General features: G+C 43.0%; 1 protein-coding gene across 1 annotated transcript; it reads right to left on the minus strand.

Annotated features, from left to right (window-relative positions):
• Positions 1–3,066: 3,066 nt before the first annotated feature.
• Positions 3,067–15,988, minus strand: TMEM212 (transmembrane protein 212). Its single transcript, XM_075268709.1, has 4 exons — positions 15,830–15,988; positions 5,863–5,922; positions 3,968–4,291; positions 3,067–3,180 (listed from the first exon to the last, which is right to left on the minus strand). The coding sequence occupies exons 1-4, from the start codon at positions 15,986–15,988 to the stop codon at positions 3,160–3,162; spliced, it is 564 nt and encodes a 187-aa protein (XP_075124810.1). The 3' UTR covers positions 3,067–3,159.
• Between the last annotated feature and the right edge of the window lie 2,500 nt (positions 15,989–18,488).

Genomic DNA, 18,488 nt, shown 5'->3' on the forward strand with positions numbered 1-18,488 from the left:
CACATACTCCCCTTTCCAAATCCTTTCCCGCACCTCCTGCTTCAAATGCACACCTAACGGACTCTCAAAACAGACATAAAGCTCGCCTTTCGCCCTGTCATCCAAACGCACAAGATCAACCGCCTGTTCTTTCTCCTTACCGACCTCCCCAGACGACACACCAACCCCCACAGCCGCACCCTCCAGAACTGCCGCCGCATCCCCCCCTGAAGAAGGCACGCCCGCAGCACCCGATGCAACTGCCCCCCCACCCAAAGAATCGCCCGGGTTCGGGCCAACCCACACCCCTACAGGCCCCGACACCCCAGACCGCTCACTGACCAACTGCCTCAGCAGACCAACAATCTGCCCAAGTACAGCCCCAGACCCCCCATCAACCGGAGACTCCAACCCCACAGACCCAGAAGCCCCCGCATTGCCAGCCCCCGAGACAGACACAACCCCCCCAGAGTCCCCCACAGCAGTCAAAGCACAAGACCCCAGGAACTCACCAGGCTGCGTCAAGGGGAACCCCCGATCAGCCGCCGCAGGTCCGGCATCCTCGCCGAAGTTGGAAGCCGCAGGAGACAGCTGGCCCTCCTCACGCTCTTCATCCGGAGCCGGGTCCTCAGCAGGAGAAGGCTGTAGCGCTGCATCACTCCGCGCACGCCGGCAAGGCAGGACAGGATCCACACCGGAGGGGGATGGCCTCTTCCGGCCCAAGCTGCCGCCACTCGAGGCCCCGGCCGCACCGGAAACGCAGGCCGCATCAGGACTGGCGCTCGCAGACGCCGTCATCAGGGGAGACCCGGTAGCCCCGCCCACAGAGCGGGCCCCGCCCACGTCCTCCACGCGACGAGCGCGCCTCCCAGCAGCCGCACGGGAAGCCGCCGCCCTGGTCCGGGGAACAGAAGAGGAAGGTGGGGGCCGGGAAGCCGAACCACCCTCCGGGCAGCCGCGGCTATGATGCGGATTCCTCCCCGCCGACGGACGAGCGCCAGGTGAGTTGACCCGGACGTCCGCGGCCGGAGGGTCCCTCCTGGGGCTCCGGGAATGCCGCCCCGCTGCACCTCCCCTATCCGGAGAGTAGCGCTCCGGCGGCCTAGACCGCCGAGCGCGGGGTGCTGAGACCGGAGCGGGCGGGCTCCGGCCAGGGGAAGAACGGGCCTGGGAGAGGAGATCGTCCAGCACACGGTCACCATGGACCACAGCAGCCGCCCGCAGAAGGGCGCGCAAGGCCTCCAAGTCAGCCATCAGATAAAGTCACGATGTACACTGGATGGTATTCACTGGTAACTGACCCTCCGACACACGTGACCCCAGCCTAAATAACCCCTGGCTCCGCCTCCTAGAATTCGCGCCACTGGCGTCCAATCCTAGACTTCCTAGTCCTATCCTCCCCCCAGTCATGCGTCCCTATTCCTAAAGGCCTAGGGCCTTCTCTTACACATTAGGTATCCCAGTGTCTGAAAGTGCCCGGTCTACTGAATATAGGGTATCTGCAGTGCTCCTGTTCCATCAGGAAGGGGTTAATAGGAGCACTGCAGATACCCTATATTCAGCCAGGCTGAATTCCAAGTGGGGGAAAAAAGAAACCAGTTGCCAGTTGCCAGTGGATACGACGATCAATGCAGGTCCTTTCTAAGATCAGAAAATCAGTTATTTCCTTATTTTGGCTGGTATATCTTCTCATACATGTAGTGTCCCTGCCTCAAAAGACAATTACAATAATCACATCATGGCTGGGTTCCTGACAAGTCCCAGACCATAGAAAGTTTCTGCATTTGTGGTCGTATCCATTGGCAACTGATCAAGAAAACAGACTGTCAGCACTAACATATTAGAGAAAATCTTTAAAACTCTGCAGAATTTTTAACTACCGTATATACTCGAGTATAACCCAACCTGAATATAAGCCGAGACCCCTAATTTTACACAAAAAACTGGGAAAACTTATTGACTCGAGCATAAGCCGAGGGGGGGAAATCCACCATTACAGATAAAAAGCCTAGTCATGTGTATTGCAGCTTAGTAACTCCATGGGGATCATAGTAATAGCAGTTAACCCCATCATGTCCCTCACATCAACCCCCTGTGTGCCTCACATAAGAGGTACTGATATGTGGGACATATGGAGGTAATAATTAGGTATCTTCATAATTAAGGTCCTTCATTAGTACCCCCATGTGTCTCACATATTAGTAACCCTTATATGGGGCACACAGGGGTTAATATGAGGGACATTATGGGGTTAACTGCTATTAATGTGAGGCACATGGAGTTACTGAAACTAAATTAATAACCCCAAATGTCTGACATTAATAGGCAGAGTAACTAAAGGAAGGTCCCTGTGTGTATCACTTTACTGCAGCTTCCTCTCCTCCATACAGCAGACATCTTCTATAAAACACAATGAATCCTGGCCACTCATCTGCAGGGTAGATGCTAAATCCTAGTGTGCTAAAGGACCTCTGATGACGTCATGACCATGTGATCGGACTCTGGTGTGGGCGGAGCTACTAGGATTTAGACTCAACCTTACCTGCAGATGTTGCATACCAGTGGCTACAGGACATTTGATGACATCACAGTCTCGTGACCTCATGACAAGCCAATCACAGAGCAGTAGCACTAAAGGACCTCCCCCTTCCAGGTCCTTCCAGTTTTCTGTGCTCCGTGGACCATGACTCGTGTATAAGCCGAGGAGAGCTTTTTCAGCATGAAAAATGTGCTGAAAAAAAATCGGATTATACTCGAGTATATACGGTACTTATATTTGCAAAAATGCTTAACTTTTCATTATCTACAAATATACATATAATTATGCTCATGGGAATACCCCTTTAAGAATACATCATCAATATTTAAGCTTCAGAAAGCCCCTTCAAATAATGTAATGCATTTAAAAATTTATTGTACAATTTATGTATAATAAATATATACTATACAAAACTCTATATAACTGTGAAATGGTCTCACCCAGTAAATATTTACAGTAAAAAACCTTCCTAAAAGAAATGTTCCATTTTCCTGCAAATAATGCAGGAGAAGCTTTCACTTCCTAAACTAAATCCAAATTGTTTTGTAGTGAACTTCAGTAGATTATTCGTCACACAATTGTGATCAGTGCATTGTTCATTGCAAATTTCCACGGCATCAACTCCTCATGATATGATTTTGTCACCAAATAGTTTTTCTTCCCTAGAAAACCAAATATAATTTCAGTCAGTGCATAATACGATCATCATTTTATTATGATTATTAGTATTATTTTAGTATCGTCATTATTATGCACACAATTCTACACACTTTACAATGTAAAATCTAGTATGGACAAATTTACTACGAAAAAAATCATACATTCTGGCAGTAGATGCACAGCAGGGAAAAAGTACTACTAGGGTAAGTTCATATGGTGGATCTTGTGGCAGAACTTACCATACATAATCCACTATTCAGTCAGCAGAAACATTTCCTACTTCCATTCACTTCAAAGGGTGGCTTGGGCAACACAAGGATCAGTACAACGTGTGAAAAAACTTGAAGGCCGACTTTTTTTGTGGCACAGTGCACTGCAAAAATTTTGTCATGCGAACCTCTCAAATAGATCACCTTTTTGAGAAGAACACTTCCTTATAAAGACTAGATTTCCTGTGACATATATCTAGGTCCACCATATATTATGTGCTTTGGCCATCATCTTTGAGAAGACCACTACCTAAAAGACCGCTTTTCAATGCAAATTTAAGTGGTAATCTCAAAGAGGTTTCAATGTATATAGTAGCCATGGATAGAATGGTTATTGATTTAAAACATGGGTGACTTGAGTCTTCCAAACTGTGAACACATAAAAGGGGCCCTAAGCGCGAGTGCCCCTTTGACATCCATATACCCTAACATCACACAGTCATCATGAAACAATGCCTTCAAGTAATGCGACAAGACAAAAGTTATAAACAACAGGATCTGAAAAAATCTTACTACTTACATTTAAAGTCCCTGTTCGTAGTATCCTGGCTGATAGCTTGATCAGCAAAGACAATGATGAACACATGATAAAAACACTTGAGGTCAGGTCGAAAATTTGTAAGGCCAAGTGATACCATTCATAGTGAAGAGGTTCTTGGCATACATTCTGAAATTCAGCATAAGGGAAAGGAAACTTGATAGCATAGCCAATATAGTTGGTTGATGACATCCCAGCAAAAGTGTAGTAACAATATGGACCGATAAGTATGGAAGCAATGGCCACTGTAAACTGAACAGGGGATCCGATGATACTTAAAAGGCTCAAGGTAAATGTGGATTCCCACTGCAAAACATGTGAAATATACAGTCAGCTATTATATGACCTTATAAAAGTAACCAACTGCTTTCTTCTGTATGGCCTCCCAATATTAAACCTTATTACATTTTTTTTCATGGTATCAGCAAACTAGACTTGTTACTATGATCATTTGCATTCTATTAAATTAGACTTAAAAAACACTGAATGATATTAAAGACTCCAAAGATATACTGATGTCAGGATCTGAGTTATTTATAAAATGGTTGTGTGTGTTTTGGTGGTGTTCGTCTGGGGATTTGAGCCGGTGTCCTGTGGTTCTCTGGTCGACTCTCTTTGCCACTGAGCTGTTAGGAATCTGCCACAGTGTGTACTTAAGCTTGCTTTGTGTCTTGGTGGATGCAAGCGCAGGTGTGTGTTATTGTCATTAACCTATCAGGTCTTTCTGGGGTCTGTAAAAGACTGACTGCTGGCTTCAGTCCTTGTTGGTTTTTGTAGTTACCAGCTAGGATTCTTGTCCCAGTCTAGAAGGAGAGTTTAGTGGGAGTTGTACGGTTTCTGGAGCTGAATTGCAAATATGTGCGTTTTGTTCTGTGTGAGAGTCTGTTTACCCTCAAACATTCCTACTCAACCCCCATTCTGCATTTCTGGCTGCCTGTCACTGTTTGGTATTAGTGAGTTTCTGTTTTGGGTTCCAGGTTTGTTTTGTCCCTGTCCTGTGATACCCTTTCCTCACTACTCCACTCTTCCTCTCCTCAATTCCTGTTGTATGTTTAGTGGTTGTGCTGCACCTGTTAGTTCTCCAGCACATCCCATCTTAGTACTGTTTTCAGCTGCACTTATCCTTTCATTAGGGGGTGACCACCTCTAGTTTCCCAGTAACTAGCCTCTTTCAGTTTCTCATCCTACCTGTCTGTTACGTCTTCGCATTTAGAGAGCCAGTAGTTGTCAGGGCCGAGTCTAGCTCGGGAACAGCTGACCAACACCCTCAGGCAGGACCTAGTCAGCCATCGTAGTGCTAGGGAAAGCTTACCTACCCTGTTTCCCTAGTATTCCTAGCACCATTCAGCACCACAGTTGTCAGGCATTGACACAACCATGACAACTGATGCTAGGTTCACACTAGCGTTCGGGTCTCCGTTCTCAGCTTTCCGTCTTCTGCCGGCAGGAGACGGAAAGCTGTCAGACCGGGTCCGGCCGTGAGTGCTGGTGAGCGTTTTATGTTCTCCGCCGCGAAACCGGTTTTTTAAAACCGGAAACAGAGTACTGCAATACTCCAACTCTGTGTCCGGTTTAAAAAAAAAACAGTTTCCCGGCAGAGAGCATAAAACGCTCACCGCCGCTCATGTCTGGACATCTTTCAAACCCATTCAAATGAATGGGAATGAAAGAGTCCTGCAGGTTTCCATCTCCTTCCTCTGTTTTGTGCAGGAAACGGAAACCTGCAGAACGGAGACCGGGCACAGATGTGAACGAACCCTTATAGGGAATGTAGATTGTGATCCCTATATGGGACAGTGAATGACAAGGTCTGTAAAGTGCTGTAAAATATGTTGGTGCTATACAAGTAAGCTAACTAAATAATCATGAAAAATTACCAGTGATCTTTGTGTCCATTCACGATATGCTAGAAGGGCAAGAATGCCAACTGACAGGGCCTGTTGAAGAAAAGGATATTTAACATGTAGAGATTATAAATATCTTGAGCATCTTGTATTGTCTTACATATGTATTATATTATTTTATTGTTCATGGAATTGTAGAACTACCAAGAAATACATTGTTATATTTTAGATTTCTGATAAGAACCATGGACAAATTACTGCAGACTGCATATGTGTCTTACCCTTCTCGACAACATAACTTACAACATTTGTATTATTTTCTTCATTTTGCCTACAGATCTTATAGTGAACTCAACATAAGGAAAGTTTTGTTCCAAATTAGCCAATTTGCTCCTACAAACTGGCAAGCTCTTCTTAAGAACAGGCTGTAAGTATTTACTAGGTTTACATGTAATGTTACACACATTGTAACTCATTCCTTAGCAGCAAATGAGATTTGAAAGGTCTGTATCAAATCTCAATGAAAATACAACTAGTCCCATGTTAGAAGGGAGACCCTTGGTCTTCGCCTTATATCATTGGAGTTGGGGTTTTATAAAGCCATAAAACCCTTGTGGAGGTAGCAGGAGATGTCTGACAATTAATGATGCAGTAGTAGAAATAACAGACAGAGTTTATAGGATAGGCTGTAGGTGATTTACAGAGAGCTGCAGCCTCTTCATATTAGGAATTTATACAGTCTATGGTCATAGACCCCACCGATGGCCCCTCCAACATGTGTGTGTACTGAAAAGGAAGATGTGCAATCAGTAAGAGTACTGAACCTAGTAGTAGTATTTGTAGTACAATGCTCCCATGAAACATTTCTTAGGGCTCATTCACATCTGCACCCCGATCTCTGTTTTGCAGGTTTCCGTTTCCTGCCCGAAACTGGACAGGAGACGGAAACCTGCAGTCACTTTTTTGGAAAGTGCCCAGCCGTGAGCGCCTGTGAGTGTTTTATGCTCTCCACGATGAAACTGGGTTTTTGTAACCGGACACAAAGTCGGACATGCAGGACTTTGTGTCCGGTTAAAAAAAACACAATTTCGCCGCAGAGAGCACAAAACACTCATCGGCGCTCACGGCCGTACAAGGTCTGCCAGGTTTCCGTCTTCTGTCGGCAGGAGGCAGAAACCTAAAAACAGAGATCGGGTGCTGGTATGAACCCAGCGTTACATTGTTACTAATAATCTGATGGTCAAGCATAAAAACTCTTAGGACATAGTAAATGAGTTTTAATAGGAGAGGAGAGTTAATGGATTTCAAATTTGTAATATTAAAGGGGTTGGCCACTTTCAGACCAATATTGACAAACAAATATACAATAAAAAGATATACAATTTTCCAATATAATTTTATCAATTCCTCACGGTTTTCTAGATCTCTGCCTGTTGTCATTCATTCTGTTACTTCTAGTGGACAAAACTCTGACCATGGTCATGTGATTTACGGTCCATGGTCATGTGATGAGTACACAGGTGTAAAGCTCGTTACAGTCACAGCACAATAATCAGACATCTGCCTGGTAATCAGCTGTACACCTGTGTGCTCATCACATGACCATGGACCGTAAGTCACATGACCATGGTCAGAGTTTTATCCTCTAGAAGTAAAATAGTGAAGGACAGCAAGCCGAGATCTAGAAAACCGTAAGGAATTGATACAGAAAATATATTGGAAAATTGTATATCTTTTTATTGTACATTTGTTTGTCAATATTGGTCTGAAAGTGGCCAACCCCTTTAAGTTATGTGCTATACATTTGCACATTGCAAAAATAGAGGCTGAAATTGTACAAAATACATTTTATGTTAATATACATTAGTCTATAGTTGGTTTCAAGCAAAATGTCTATTACGTGAAACTTAACAATGAATGATAATTTTAGTTATCCAAAGACATCATCTGGAAACGAAGCCGGCCATATATAACATTTTCCTATGCTACAAATGTTTTTTATCCTGAAAGAGCATTCTGATTAGAAATGGGGAACTCTTTCAAGATTCATTTCATATTTGGTGACTCAAGTCCCTGATTCGTTTCAAGTTGAACAAATTTGTTACGAACCACACCTTGAATTGGTTTAAAACATAGTGTAGAATACTCTCAGGGTTCCTAGGAACCTATTCTGTCCAATTTCTAGCTCTCTTAGGCAAACACAGCTCAAGTTATGTCAAAGTGGCATTATCATATTCTCAGGACTCTTCAGAGGGAGGTTCATGGGAGGTGTAAAAAATAAAAAAAACATTCATATTCACCTTCTGTTACCTCTTTGGGCTCCTTTACGGCATCTGGTACTCTTTTGGTGACGTCTGGGACTCTGCTGTGATGAGGGTCACGGCTGAGGCCTGTCATTGATCCACCAGCGGTCACATGGGCATGCTGAGTGTCATGATGTGATGATGCTCAGGTCAATGTTGAGACCTAATCACTGGCCTTAGTGCTGAGCCCGTGCTGATGACGTCAAAGAGGAAAACTAGACATCACCAGGAGAGGGCTGGGGGGCGACGAAGAGGCTCAAAAGTGCTAACGGAAGGCAAGCATAGATTTTTTTTATTTTTTTTCACCTCCCTTGGGCCTATACCTATTATACTCTGGCGTCTTGAGAGACCCCAGTGTATAACGAGGCAGCCATTTTAGTTAATCTGAGACAGAATATTTGGAATATTCAGTCAAACCTGGTTGGTACAAAACGAAATTCTGATATCTATTGTTTGCCTTTTGCCTCGTGTCATTAGATATGTATGCCCAGTTATGGATATATTGCTCTGATTTGCTCTAATGTGTTCCCAAGTAAACTGAGCTGATTTAACAGGGGTTACAAAGTTCAGAATCCATTCCAATTTTGAGAGGCTTGAACTGGTAGAAATACAGAATGTTGTAACAATATGCCAATATGGTGTCTGATTGACAAAGATAATTTAGAAATACTGCAAGGCTTTTGTATTGTCTGGTCAGTGACCAATCACCCCACATGGTAAGACCCAGTGGTATGACATCATTGGCCTTTAGACACATTGAATAGATTTTTATTTGGTGTACACAATGAAAGTCTTAAGATAAAGCAATGATGACTCTTTTACAGCAGTCTTATGCTTTTGACTCATTTGCAAACCACTGATTTGTGGTTCTAGACTTTGCTGAGTTTTGCAACATGACAGTCAAAATTTTGTCACATACAACAGATGATGAGTGAGTAGTAGATAGCTCCAATTGTCAGTAATGATACTTACCATATATTGCCATTATATTTGTTGTAAACCATTGTGCATTTTACAGTTGCTCTAGATAGGCCCTTTTCTCACAATATTTTTCAAAATTGTCAAGTAACCTGCAAAAAGAGATAACTACACACAAAGAAAAGAATTCTGGCAAATCTTTTTTTGTGTTTGTTACATTTATAGATAATGAGTAGTAGAAATCTGAAAATGAATTCATGGGATAAATACACAGCATCAGGACGCAAGCTATTTCATTGTTATTAGATTTCAGAAAAAAATCAAGCCAAATTGTTTTAATGCTCCTCTGTGAAAAAGAGACACATAAAAGGTTGATCTACATGGCCATAAAAATAAACAAAAAGTTTGCGTATATTTAAAGTTTTTGACATTTTGGGTTGATATTCAAAATACAACTTTCATCCTAAGGACTAGTTCACACAGGGTTCCGCGTGCACACATCCCGTCACGGCTTTCCGCTCCGGATTAGGCCCAAATGAATGGGCTTAGTCCGGAGGGTGATGTCATGAGGCGGACACCGCAGCTGAATCAGCCACAGAATCTTGCTGAAGAAAGGGCAGCTCGCTTCTCTTTTCCGTGAGCGGGAACAAACTGCTTGCGGAAAAAGGATATGACTGGCTCCCATTGATTTCAATGGGAGGCGACAGGATTTTGACGCGGATTCATTGTCAAAATCCTGACCATTTTGCCCCGTGTGAACTAGCCCTAATGCTAGTTCACTAAGGCTAACCTCATATCAGTCTGTTGTTCTGATCCATCATAGGATAACAACAACGGACTGATCTGGCCCTTTTAGAGCATGGTGTGAGCAAATATAGGGCCATGCATTTCCGATTGGAAAGCTTATAGTCTTCTTATAGAGACCAAATTATAGAGTGATATAGATAGATATAGACCTAGATACTGCCCCAAACAGCCCCCACTGGGTCCATGGAGAGAGCTCTTCAGCTCACACATTTCCTGGCCTTGTTGCCCTCCTCAGTGGGGTTTCACCTCCTCCTGGCCACAGACCTGCTTTCTTGAACAAGTGAGAAACTGACATGAATCTTGTCTTGTTGCAGTGCTAAACAATTCTGGAGTTTGCCCATAAGGGCACCATTGTGAGTAATTACCAAGAGGTGGGATACAAACTGATAATCAGATAGTTCCATGTGTCGTCTAAACGCCACAAAATTTTTCCGTCTACTTCTCCGAAATGTTGGCGCTGTGGCATGAGAAGGGAGCACTCTTTTCTGAGTGTGTGCCGGTTTGAGGAACATTTGTGATGGGGTTCACTGAGTGATTTCTAGGGTATTCCAGACCAGCCTCCCTTGGACACCAGCCTTTTATCTACTCCACCTCTGTGATCATTCCTTCCACACCTACCACAAACCATTCCTCAAATACCTAGTCAGCGGGCTCAGGGCTTGTATTCCTGCTCTATGGAAGTCCGACACCATTTGCTCCTACACTGAATCCGCAAAGTGGAAGCTATCCAATACATAAAGGACCATACTGCTAATTTCTGTAATACACATGAGGCTTTCATTGTGGCCTGGACCCCCCTGAATTCTTTTCAAGGTCTCACAAGACTATAGAGATCTCATGGAATAGGATGTCTGCTTGTTTTTTTGTTGGTAGGTCTTCTTTCATTGGCCAGGTTGCTGGGATTCTTTATCTTCTCCCCATTTTTTTGTTTCTTCTCCCTCATACCTCTAAACCCAGATCTCCCCTGTCCTCACTACCAAGTCCTCCTCCCCCACAACCCTCCTCCCTGATTTGAACCTGAGCATGTTTCTTTCCTCTTCATACACTGACCCCGGCCGTTGCTGCAGTTTGTTTTGTTCTTATTGTTTGTTTGTACTTGTTTTATACTTCTTAAATAAAGAATTTATAAAGAAAAAAAAAAGAACAAATGACTGAAAACTAAGAAAATGATGGATAGAGATGGACCACATCGCCTTGATTCCTAAAGAACTTGCCCTACACCTTATTGGCACACAATGACCTTTTTCCTTTGCACATCTCTTGCAAATTCCTCAGCAGACTTAAGACATCTCCAATAGGGTTGAGCGATTGTGTTCGGAAAAAATCGGATTCCGATCGGCGATAGAGAAAATTTCATGATCGCCATTGGAACACAATCTTTTTATGTGGGATCGAGATCGGTGATCTTTTCCCACAATCCATTGCTTAGCCTTCACACTGAGTATACGCTATATACTCAGTGTGAAGGTTCTGCTGCAGTTCCATAGGAATGAATGGAAGCAGCCAGCACACAGCCTTAACCCCCTGCGCGCCAGCTGCCTCCATTCATTGGAATGGGAGGCTAAACTAACATCTGTAGCAGCTACTTACCTCTAGAGATGGCTGCTCCGGTGCCCTCCTTCTTCTTGCCTCGCTGCCCCGCCTCCCAGATTAGTGTTTAAAGCACTAGGTAGACGGGGCTTGTGGCTTAGGAGAGTGTGGACGGGTACAGAGCAGGGAGACGTGACGTCTCCCCTCCCAGTACCCGCCCACACTCTCCTAACCTGGCAGGGAGGGGGCAGGGAGCAGCGTGGAGCAGCAGCGAAGCAAAATAAGAAGGCACCGGGCACCGGACCAGCCATCTCTGGAGGTAAGTGGACACCAGGGAGGACTAAGTAGCCAGAGGATTATAAAAAAAATCCTCTGGCTACTTTAGTGATTCACTACACAACGTGGATTCTAACAATTGTTAGATTCCATGCTGTATAGTGAATAGGATTGCTTTTAAAATCTGATCTCCGATTAATAAAAAAATCCCATTGACTTGCATTAGGATCGGAATTGGGATCGAGATCGGGTTTGAATGAAAAATGATCGGAAATCAGATTTTAAAATCGATCCTGAAAAGTCAGGATCGGCTCAACTCTAATCTCCAAACCTTGATTTCTACAGATACTAGAGTCAGTGGTATGATACAAATGTTTGAGACCCTACTGCAGCGATTTAATGGTATACTGACAATTTAGTGGTTCCAGTCCATATGACATTTTCTATATAAAGTATGGATCTTAGATTTTTTTCCCAGAACAGGGTGTGAGATGTACATATTGCCAGTAATAAATCTGGATACAGTTATAAATTTTGTTTACAGTTCAGTCTATGTAGATATGTCAAGAATGTGCAGATTTACGGTGTAACGCTATAATGTATATGTGGAATTACTGTCCGGAACACACGGATCCTCTACAGCAGTACACACCCGTCACCCAGGGCAATACAACCTCAGCTCCTCTGACAGCTGTTACACCATAGCACTTAACATGGTCTACAAGTTTCTTACTGTGACCTCTCACAAATCTTCTGACGTTAGAATAGATTTTATAATAAGTTAGTGGGGTTTAGCAGTTGGGATTCCCTAAATAAGCAGTAAAAAGGGTAGTTTTTTTTTTAAGTTACATGTGTATGGGTGGTGTATTGTAAGAGTGTGTCTATTCCATGTATATGTCTATTGTATATATTATACTGTATGTCTATTGACATACTAATCTGATTTTTGTATCGTACCTTAGTTAGAAATACAAAATGATAACCATATACCATACAGATTCAGATCAGTGAATGCTTATCAGGCAGCCGGCTGTCCCAAGATGACACTGAATATACCCAGAGCAAAGTCACTATATCCCAGATAAGGATACACAGAAGTACAAGCATAGAAATCATTAACAATTGCATAAATAGAGGATTTCATGTCATCAGATGTAAATATCAGTCTCAGGTTGGAAACTAAATCTAGAGAACTTTTCCTTCCCTTATATCACCTAAAATGTGTCTCCTAGTAAAGAACACACAATTGAAAATAAGAATATTTGACACCAATGAAATAAAGTTAAAACAGTCAAACAAGTAACCAGGATATATACAAAAAATCTCTGCAAGACTGATCTGTTCAGTGCATTAAAGCTCCCCCTAGTGGATGTTGCCAAATACTTATACCTTATTGGACTCAAAACTGTCTGTGACCTCTACCAAATTCCGGTAAATAAAGTGGCTATGGCTACCAAGTCACACGTTATGGGAAGAATTTAACACCTTTCATAACTCAATAGCTGTATTCATTGAAAAATAAGCATGCCACATATAAAACTGTCATAGGCTAAGAGCCCAGGTAGCGTCTCACAGCAAAAAAGCACTGCAGGAAAAACCGTGACGGCAACGCATCGGTTTTTTTTCTGCATCACTTTTCACAGTCCTTTCTGCTTCCATTACATCTATTGGGAAACTTCCGGCCTTTCCATAGTTGTAATTGACATGCTGTGGTTTCCAAAACCGCAACGGTTTTGGAAATCGCAGCATGTGCACATTGCGTATTTTCCCACACTTTGGAGATGGGATTCACTAGAATCCCATCCACTATACAGTGGCTATAAAACACAGTGTTTTTTTCCACGACATTTAAGCTATGGGCAAACTGCAGCATTTACTTCACGGTGGCTTTCGGTCTTAAAGACTCTGTTTATAATGAAATGTGCCCTATTTAATATGTGTTAGGTGTTTTTTAGACTGCATTTCCATAGTGTATTTTTGTTGTTGTTGTTGGGGAATGCATTTAAAGAAAATAAATTTTTCAAAAGGCACTTGTGTTTTATCTTTCTTAACCCCTTCCTGCTCTGCATCATACTTTTACATCGCGCTGAGCGTATATTTAATGCTCAGCACCGTAATAGTAAGATGCTGGAATGCCACAGGCACAGGAGTTTTGCCTGTGGCATAACCTCTGGCACTCAGTTGTGACAAATAGCCAAAGCCCAGGACTAGACGCCAAAGTCAGACGATACTCCGACTCTTGTCGACTAATCCCCTGGATACTGTGATCAATAGCGATAACGACATCCAGAGGGTCCAGGAGTAAGATTGACGACTCCCCCCGAGATTCCCTGCAATCTTATCCAAGCCATGGCCAAGCAATGCACATAGGTAACCTATGTGCAATGTGCTGCAATACTATGTCAGTAATACACTGAGGGTTGGAGATCCCAGGTTCAAGTCCACTTGTGGGAACAGTAAAAAAGAATAAGTTTCAAGTAAAGAATAAAATTTAAATAAATAATAAAAAAAAATTAAATATACACCTTCACATTTAAAATAGCACATAACCTGAACAAAAAAATAAACAAACATGTTAGGTATAAGCCTCCACTAGTGCTCTTTATGCCGTTCGGTGAACGCCTTAAAGAGGACCTTTCATGGGATGGGGCACAGGCGGTTTTATATACCGCTGGAAAGCCAACAATGCGCTGAATTCAGTGCACTCTTTGCTTTCACGATCTGTGCCTCGGGTGAAGAGCTATCAGTGCCGGTACCGTAACTCTTCACAGTCAGAAGGGCATTCCTGACAGTCTGTCAGGAACGTCCTTCTCCACAGCAGCGCCTATAGCGCTGCACAGTGAGAGCAGGGAGGAACGTCCCCTCCCCTCCTGATAATACTCGTCAATAGACAAGTATTGTGAGAAGGAGGAGGCGTTCCCCCCCCACACACACACACACACTCACACTGTACAGCGCTATAGGCGCTGCTATGAAGAAGGACGTTCCTGACTGACTGTCAGGAATGCCCTTCTGACTGTGAAGAGCTACGGTACCGGCACCAATAGCTCTTCACCTGGGGCACAGATTGTGAAAGCTGACAGTGCACTGAATTCATTGTTGGATTTCCAGCGGTATATAAAACCGCCTGTGCCCCAACCCATGAAAGGTCCTCTTCAAGAAAATATATAACGCAATGCGCAAAATATTATATTTTGGTCACCTTTCTTTCCCCAAAAAATAGCAAGACGAAATGATCAAAAAGTCATACGTACCCAGCACTGGTACAAATAAAAAGTACAATTCACCCCACAAATAATGAACCCTTACATATCTCCATCAAGAAGACAGTAAAAAAGTTATAGGTGTCAGAATACGGTGGAAAATCATTCATTTTGAAAAAGTGACGTTTTATTTGTTAATGTCTAATAAAATCAATAAAAATATGGTTTTACCATAATTGTAATGACCTGCTGAACAAAGTGCCATGTCATTTATACAGTATATAAGGACTCTCTATTCCCCAGATAACCCCCAAAATTAGTTTTCACTGGTTTTTACAAATTGCATACACAAGAGTGAATGCCGGCTATACGATGACCGTTTCTTTAATGGTCATCACAAGGCTGCACTAAGTTCACTGTGTGTGACTGAGGGCTATTCACATGACAGATACTTTGATGGTCTGTTTTAGCTGATGGTCAAAAATAGGTCACGTCCTACTTTTATCCATTTTTAATACATTCAAATGTATAAGGGATCCATGAAAATGGGCACTCCTTGGGTACAAAATGGCCATGAAAAACATATTTTTCTGCCATTTTGCACAACATTCATTACAGTGTACTTGTAAATGTGCCCTATCCATCAGGTGATGTACAGAATTTTAATGTGTTTAACATGTCTAGCAGGTTGTATTAAATTTATCATACTATGAAAGACCTTTAATAAATTTTGCACAATTTGCACAATTTTTGTGATGTTGTACGCATGTACTTGTAAAACCATGATGTGCGTAATAGGCGTCTTAGTACTGTGGCAAATATTGCCACTAAATAAACAGGATATAAATCAGTTTTGATCTGTGCTCATAAAAGAAATAGAATTTAAAATCCACTAATGTGAATGTGGCATAAATATTCTGTATTACATACAATAAAACCTAGGTCTTACTTTTATTCTCTTACCAGTGCTCCATTCCAGATTGGACAAGCAATCCTTATACTCCAACCAATATATAAAGGGTTGTAGCTAAAGACAGGAAAAAATGCTATAACCCCTGAAATAATGCTTAGGGTGCCAAACGCAGTCAGGATTCCGCCAGTAATCTGATAGAGGCTCGTCATTTTCCATAAAGTGCTACTTTTCACTGTCAGGCAGGCTGGAACGAATGGTGTTTTCCAAGCACTTTCTGTAAACTTTTGTTTCTTGGAAACTGTAGTCAAGACACAAATCCATTGTTTATATGTGTCAGCTCAACCTGCTGTTTGCTTTTAATTGTTTCCGGATATGTGAGGACGTGGCCACCAAATAAACAAGACTGTATACGAATAGGTTTAGGAATACTATGTGCCCCCCTCTTCCACACCTAGATAAACTAACACATTTTTGTGTCAGTTCCTTCTTCAGTGAAAGAATGTGTTACATCATCTCAGAGCCTTGTGGGGTAATTCATCCACGCCGAGAATTTAGAAATCTGGAATCAAGTCTTAAACACATTCCTTGGACAGTTTGAGAAATACATGCAAATGAAGGGAAACAAAAGCAAAATGCATGCCATTAACCCCTGCCATCCCTAGTGCTACTATCTCATGTAATCTTGCTCTCTTTCTTAAAGGGAATTATCATCAGGTTTATACCACCCTATACTCACAGTAGCATAAAGTAGTCATAAGAACCCCAATTTCAGGACTTTAATTTTCACTTACTTTTTTCTTGAATTTGTAAAAAAAAAAAAAAATAAAGATCACTTTATTAGGTTCAGCCAAGCTCCAGTGTCCTTTCAGTTATGTGCATGCACCTTTGGAGCCTATGGTATTCCTAATTCCTCCAGGCCAACCAGCACAAATTGACATGCATGATAGAGAGAAAGCTGTCTATCAGCAGTAGAAGGGCTGGAGAAGTCCACTGCTGATAAACACAAGGACTCCATACTTGGCACAACAAGTAGAATCACATTTCCACTTAAACTGCCACTATATGGTGGCATATACCTGATGGCAGATTTAATTTGATCATCCTGCCTGATTATGTAGTATAAACTTAAAGGGGCTGCATAATTCCCCACCACAACAAATGTGCCACTTCTGTGGTTTTTGTTTATTTTGCTGCAGCAATTATCTGCCACACATCCATGAGACTGCTGCAGCCAATCTCCTGCTGAGGCAAGTCATATGACTGCATGGTATGTGATTATACTTTATTGTTATAACATTACATTTACAATCCTCCAGAATTTCTTTCGTCACACGTTTTTGTTATTAGTTGTGTTGTAGCACTTTGTAGCACTTTTGTTAAAGAGGACCTTTCATGACCTTTCACAACCTGAATTCGTGTGATTAGATTGTGTGTTTTTCTGGTGGGGATCTGATCCGGTGTTCTGTGGTCTTTTGGTGGTTTCCTTGCCATTGGACCATCTGTACATTCTGTATCAGCCTTTGGAGTATACCTGAGGTTCTTTAGATTGAGCCTCAGGTGTTGGTCGTTATCATTGTCCTATCGGACGCTTCTGGGGCCTGTATAAGGAGGGGGGTTGGCTTCACTTGTTGCCGGTTTTCGTTGTTTCCAACATAGAATTCGTGGCTCAGGGAGGAGGGTTGTTCGTGGAAACTATAGCTGACTTGGAAGTGGTGTGAGTGTTGCCCTGTGTGTGAGTCTGGTTTTCCCCTAAACACTTCTACTCTGCCCTGTCCTTCAGTTCTGATTGCCTGTCACTGTCTTGGTGTTTGTGAGGAAGTTTGGGTTCCCGTTTGTTTTGCCCCAGTCCTGTGTTAACCCTTTCTTCACCTCTCCACGGTCCCTCTCCTCTTTCTCTTGTTGTGTATTGAGTTGTGCTGCGTGTCTGTTGTCCAGCACTTCCCATCCTGTTTGTGTTGTCTGCAGTTGCACCTTGGTTTCTGTAGGGGTGACCACCTTAGTATCCCCAGTCCCTAACCCTCTTGTAGCTCTCGCCCTATCTGTCAGCTAGGCCTTCGTATTAGAGAGCCAGGAGTTGTCGGGGCCAAGGCTAGCTTGAGAACAGCTGACCACCACATACAGGCAGGGCCTAGCTAGCTACCATAGCGTCAGGGAAAGTTTCCCTCCCTTGTTCCCTTAGCGGTGCAGTCTGCAGTCTGGATTTTGGGTCTGGGCATTGACACGAATGTGACAATGTCCTCTTGAATATGCGGATTCATATACTGCTAGAAAGCCAACAGTGCACTGAATTCAATGCACTGTTGGCTTTCCCGGTATATTCCAGGTGGTGAAGATATCGGTGTTGTTAATTTTGGCACAGATATCTGCCCACTGTCAGAAGGGTGTTCCTGATGGTCTAGCATCATTTCTGGACTGTAAGGGATTGTTATGGTCAGCAGGGTTTATTAAAAAAAACTTAAATGAAAACCCCACAGAGCCCACTGGGCCACTGACTACTAACCAACCTGGTGTGAACAAAGGCTAACAGTTCCTGTCACTGCAGCTAAATGAAATGACCAGGTGTGCTCTGTTGCAATTCACAGAGCCCTGTGCAGTCAGAGCAGCCGCACAAATAAACAAACTGGCTAGCCTGAACTCCAGGACTAGCCAGAGACCAAGTAAACCCTGTGTGCAGTTCCACCCAACCACCCAGGCAACAACTGCCAAGCC

This window comes from Leptodactylus fuscus, chromosome 3 (genome assembly GCF_031893055.1).
Source record: "Leptodactylus fuscus isolate aLepFus1 chromosome 3, aLepFus1.hap2, whole genome shotgun sequence".
NCBI lineage: Eukaryota > Metazoa > Chordata > Amphibia > Anura > Leptodactylidae > Leptodactylus > Leptodactylus fuscus.

Coding starts and splice junctions, on each gene's coding strand:
- TMEM212 (XM_075268709.1), bottom strand. CDS start 15,988: ATGACGAGCCTCTATCAGATTACTGGCGGAATCCTGACTGCGTTTGGC. Junction 5,923..15,829: donor CAATCTGGAATGGAGCACTG/GTAAGAGAATAA, acceptor TTTCTTCAACAG/GCCCTGTCAGTTGGCATTCT. Junction 4,292..5,862: donor AATGGACACAAAGATCACTG/GTAATTTTTCAT, acceptor CATGTTTTGCAG/TGGGAATCCACATTTACCTT.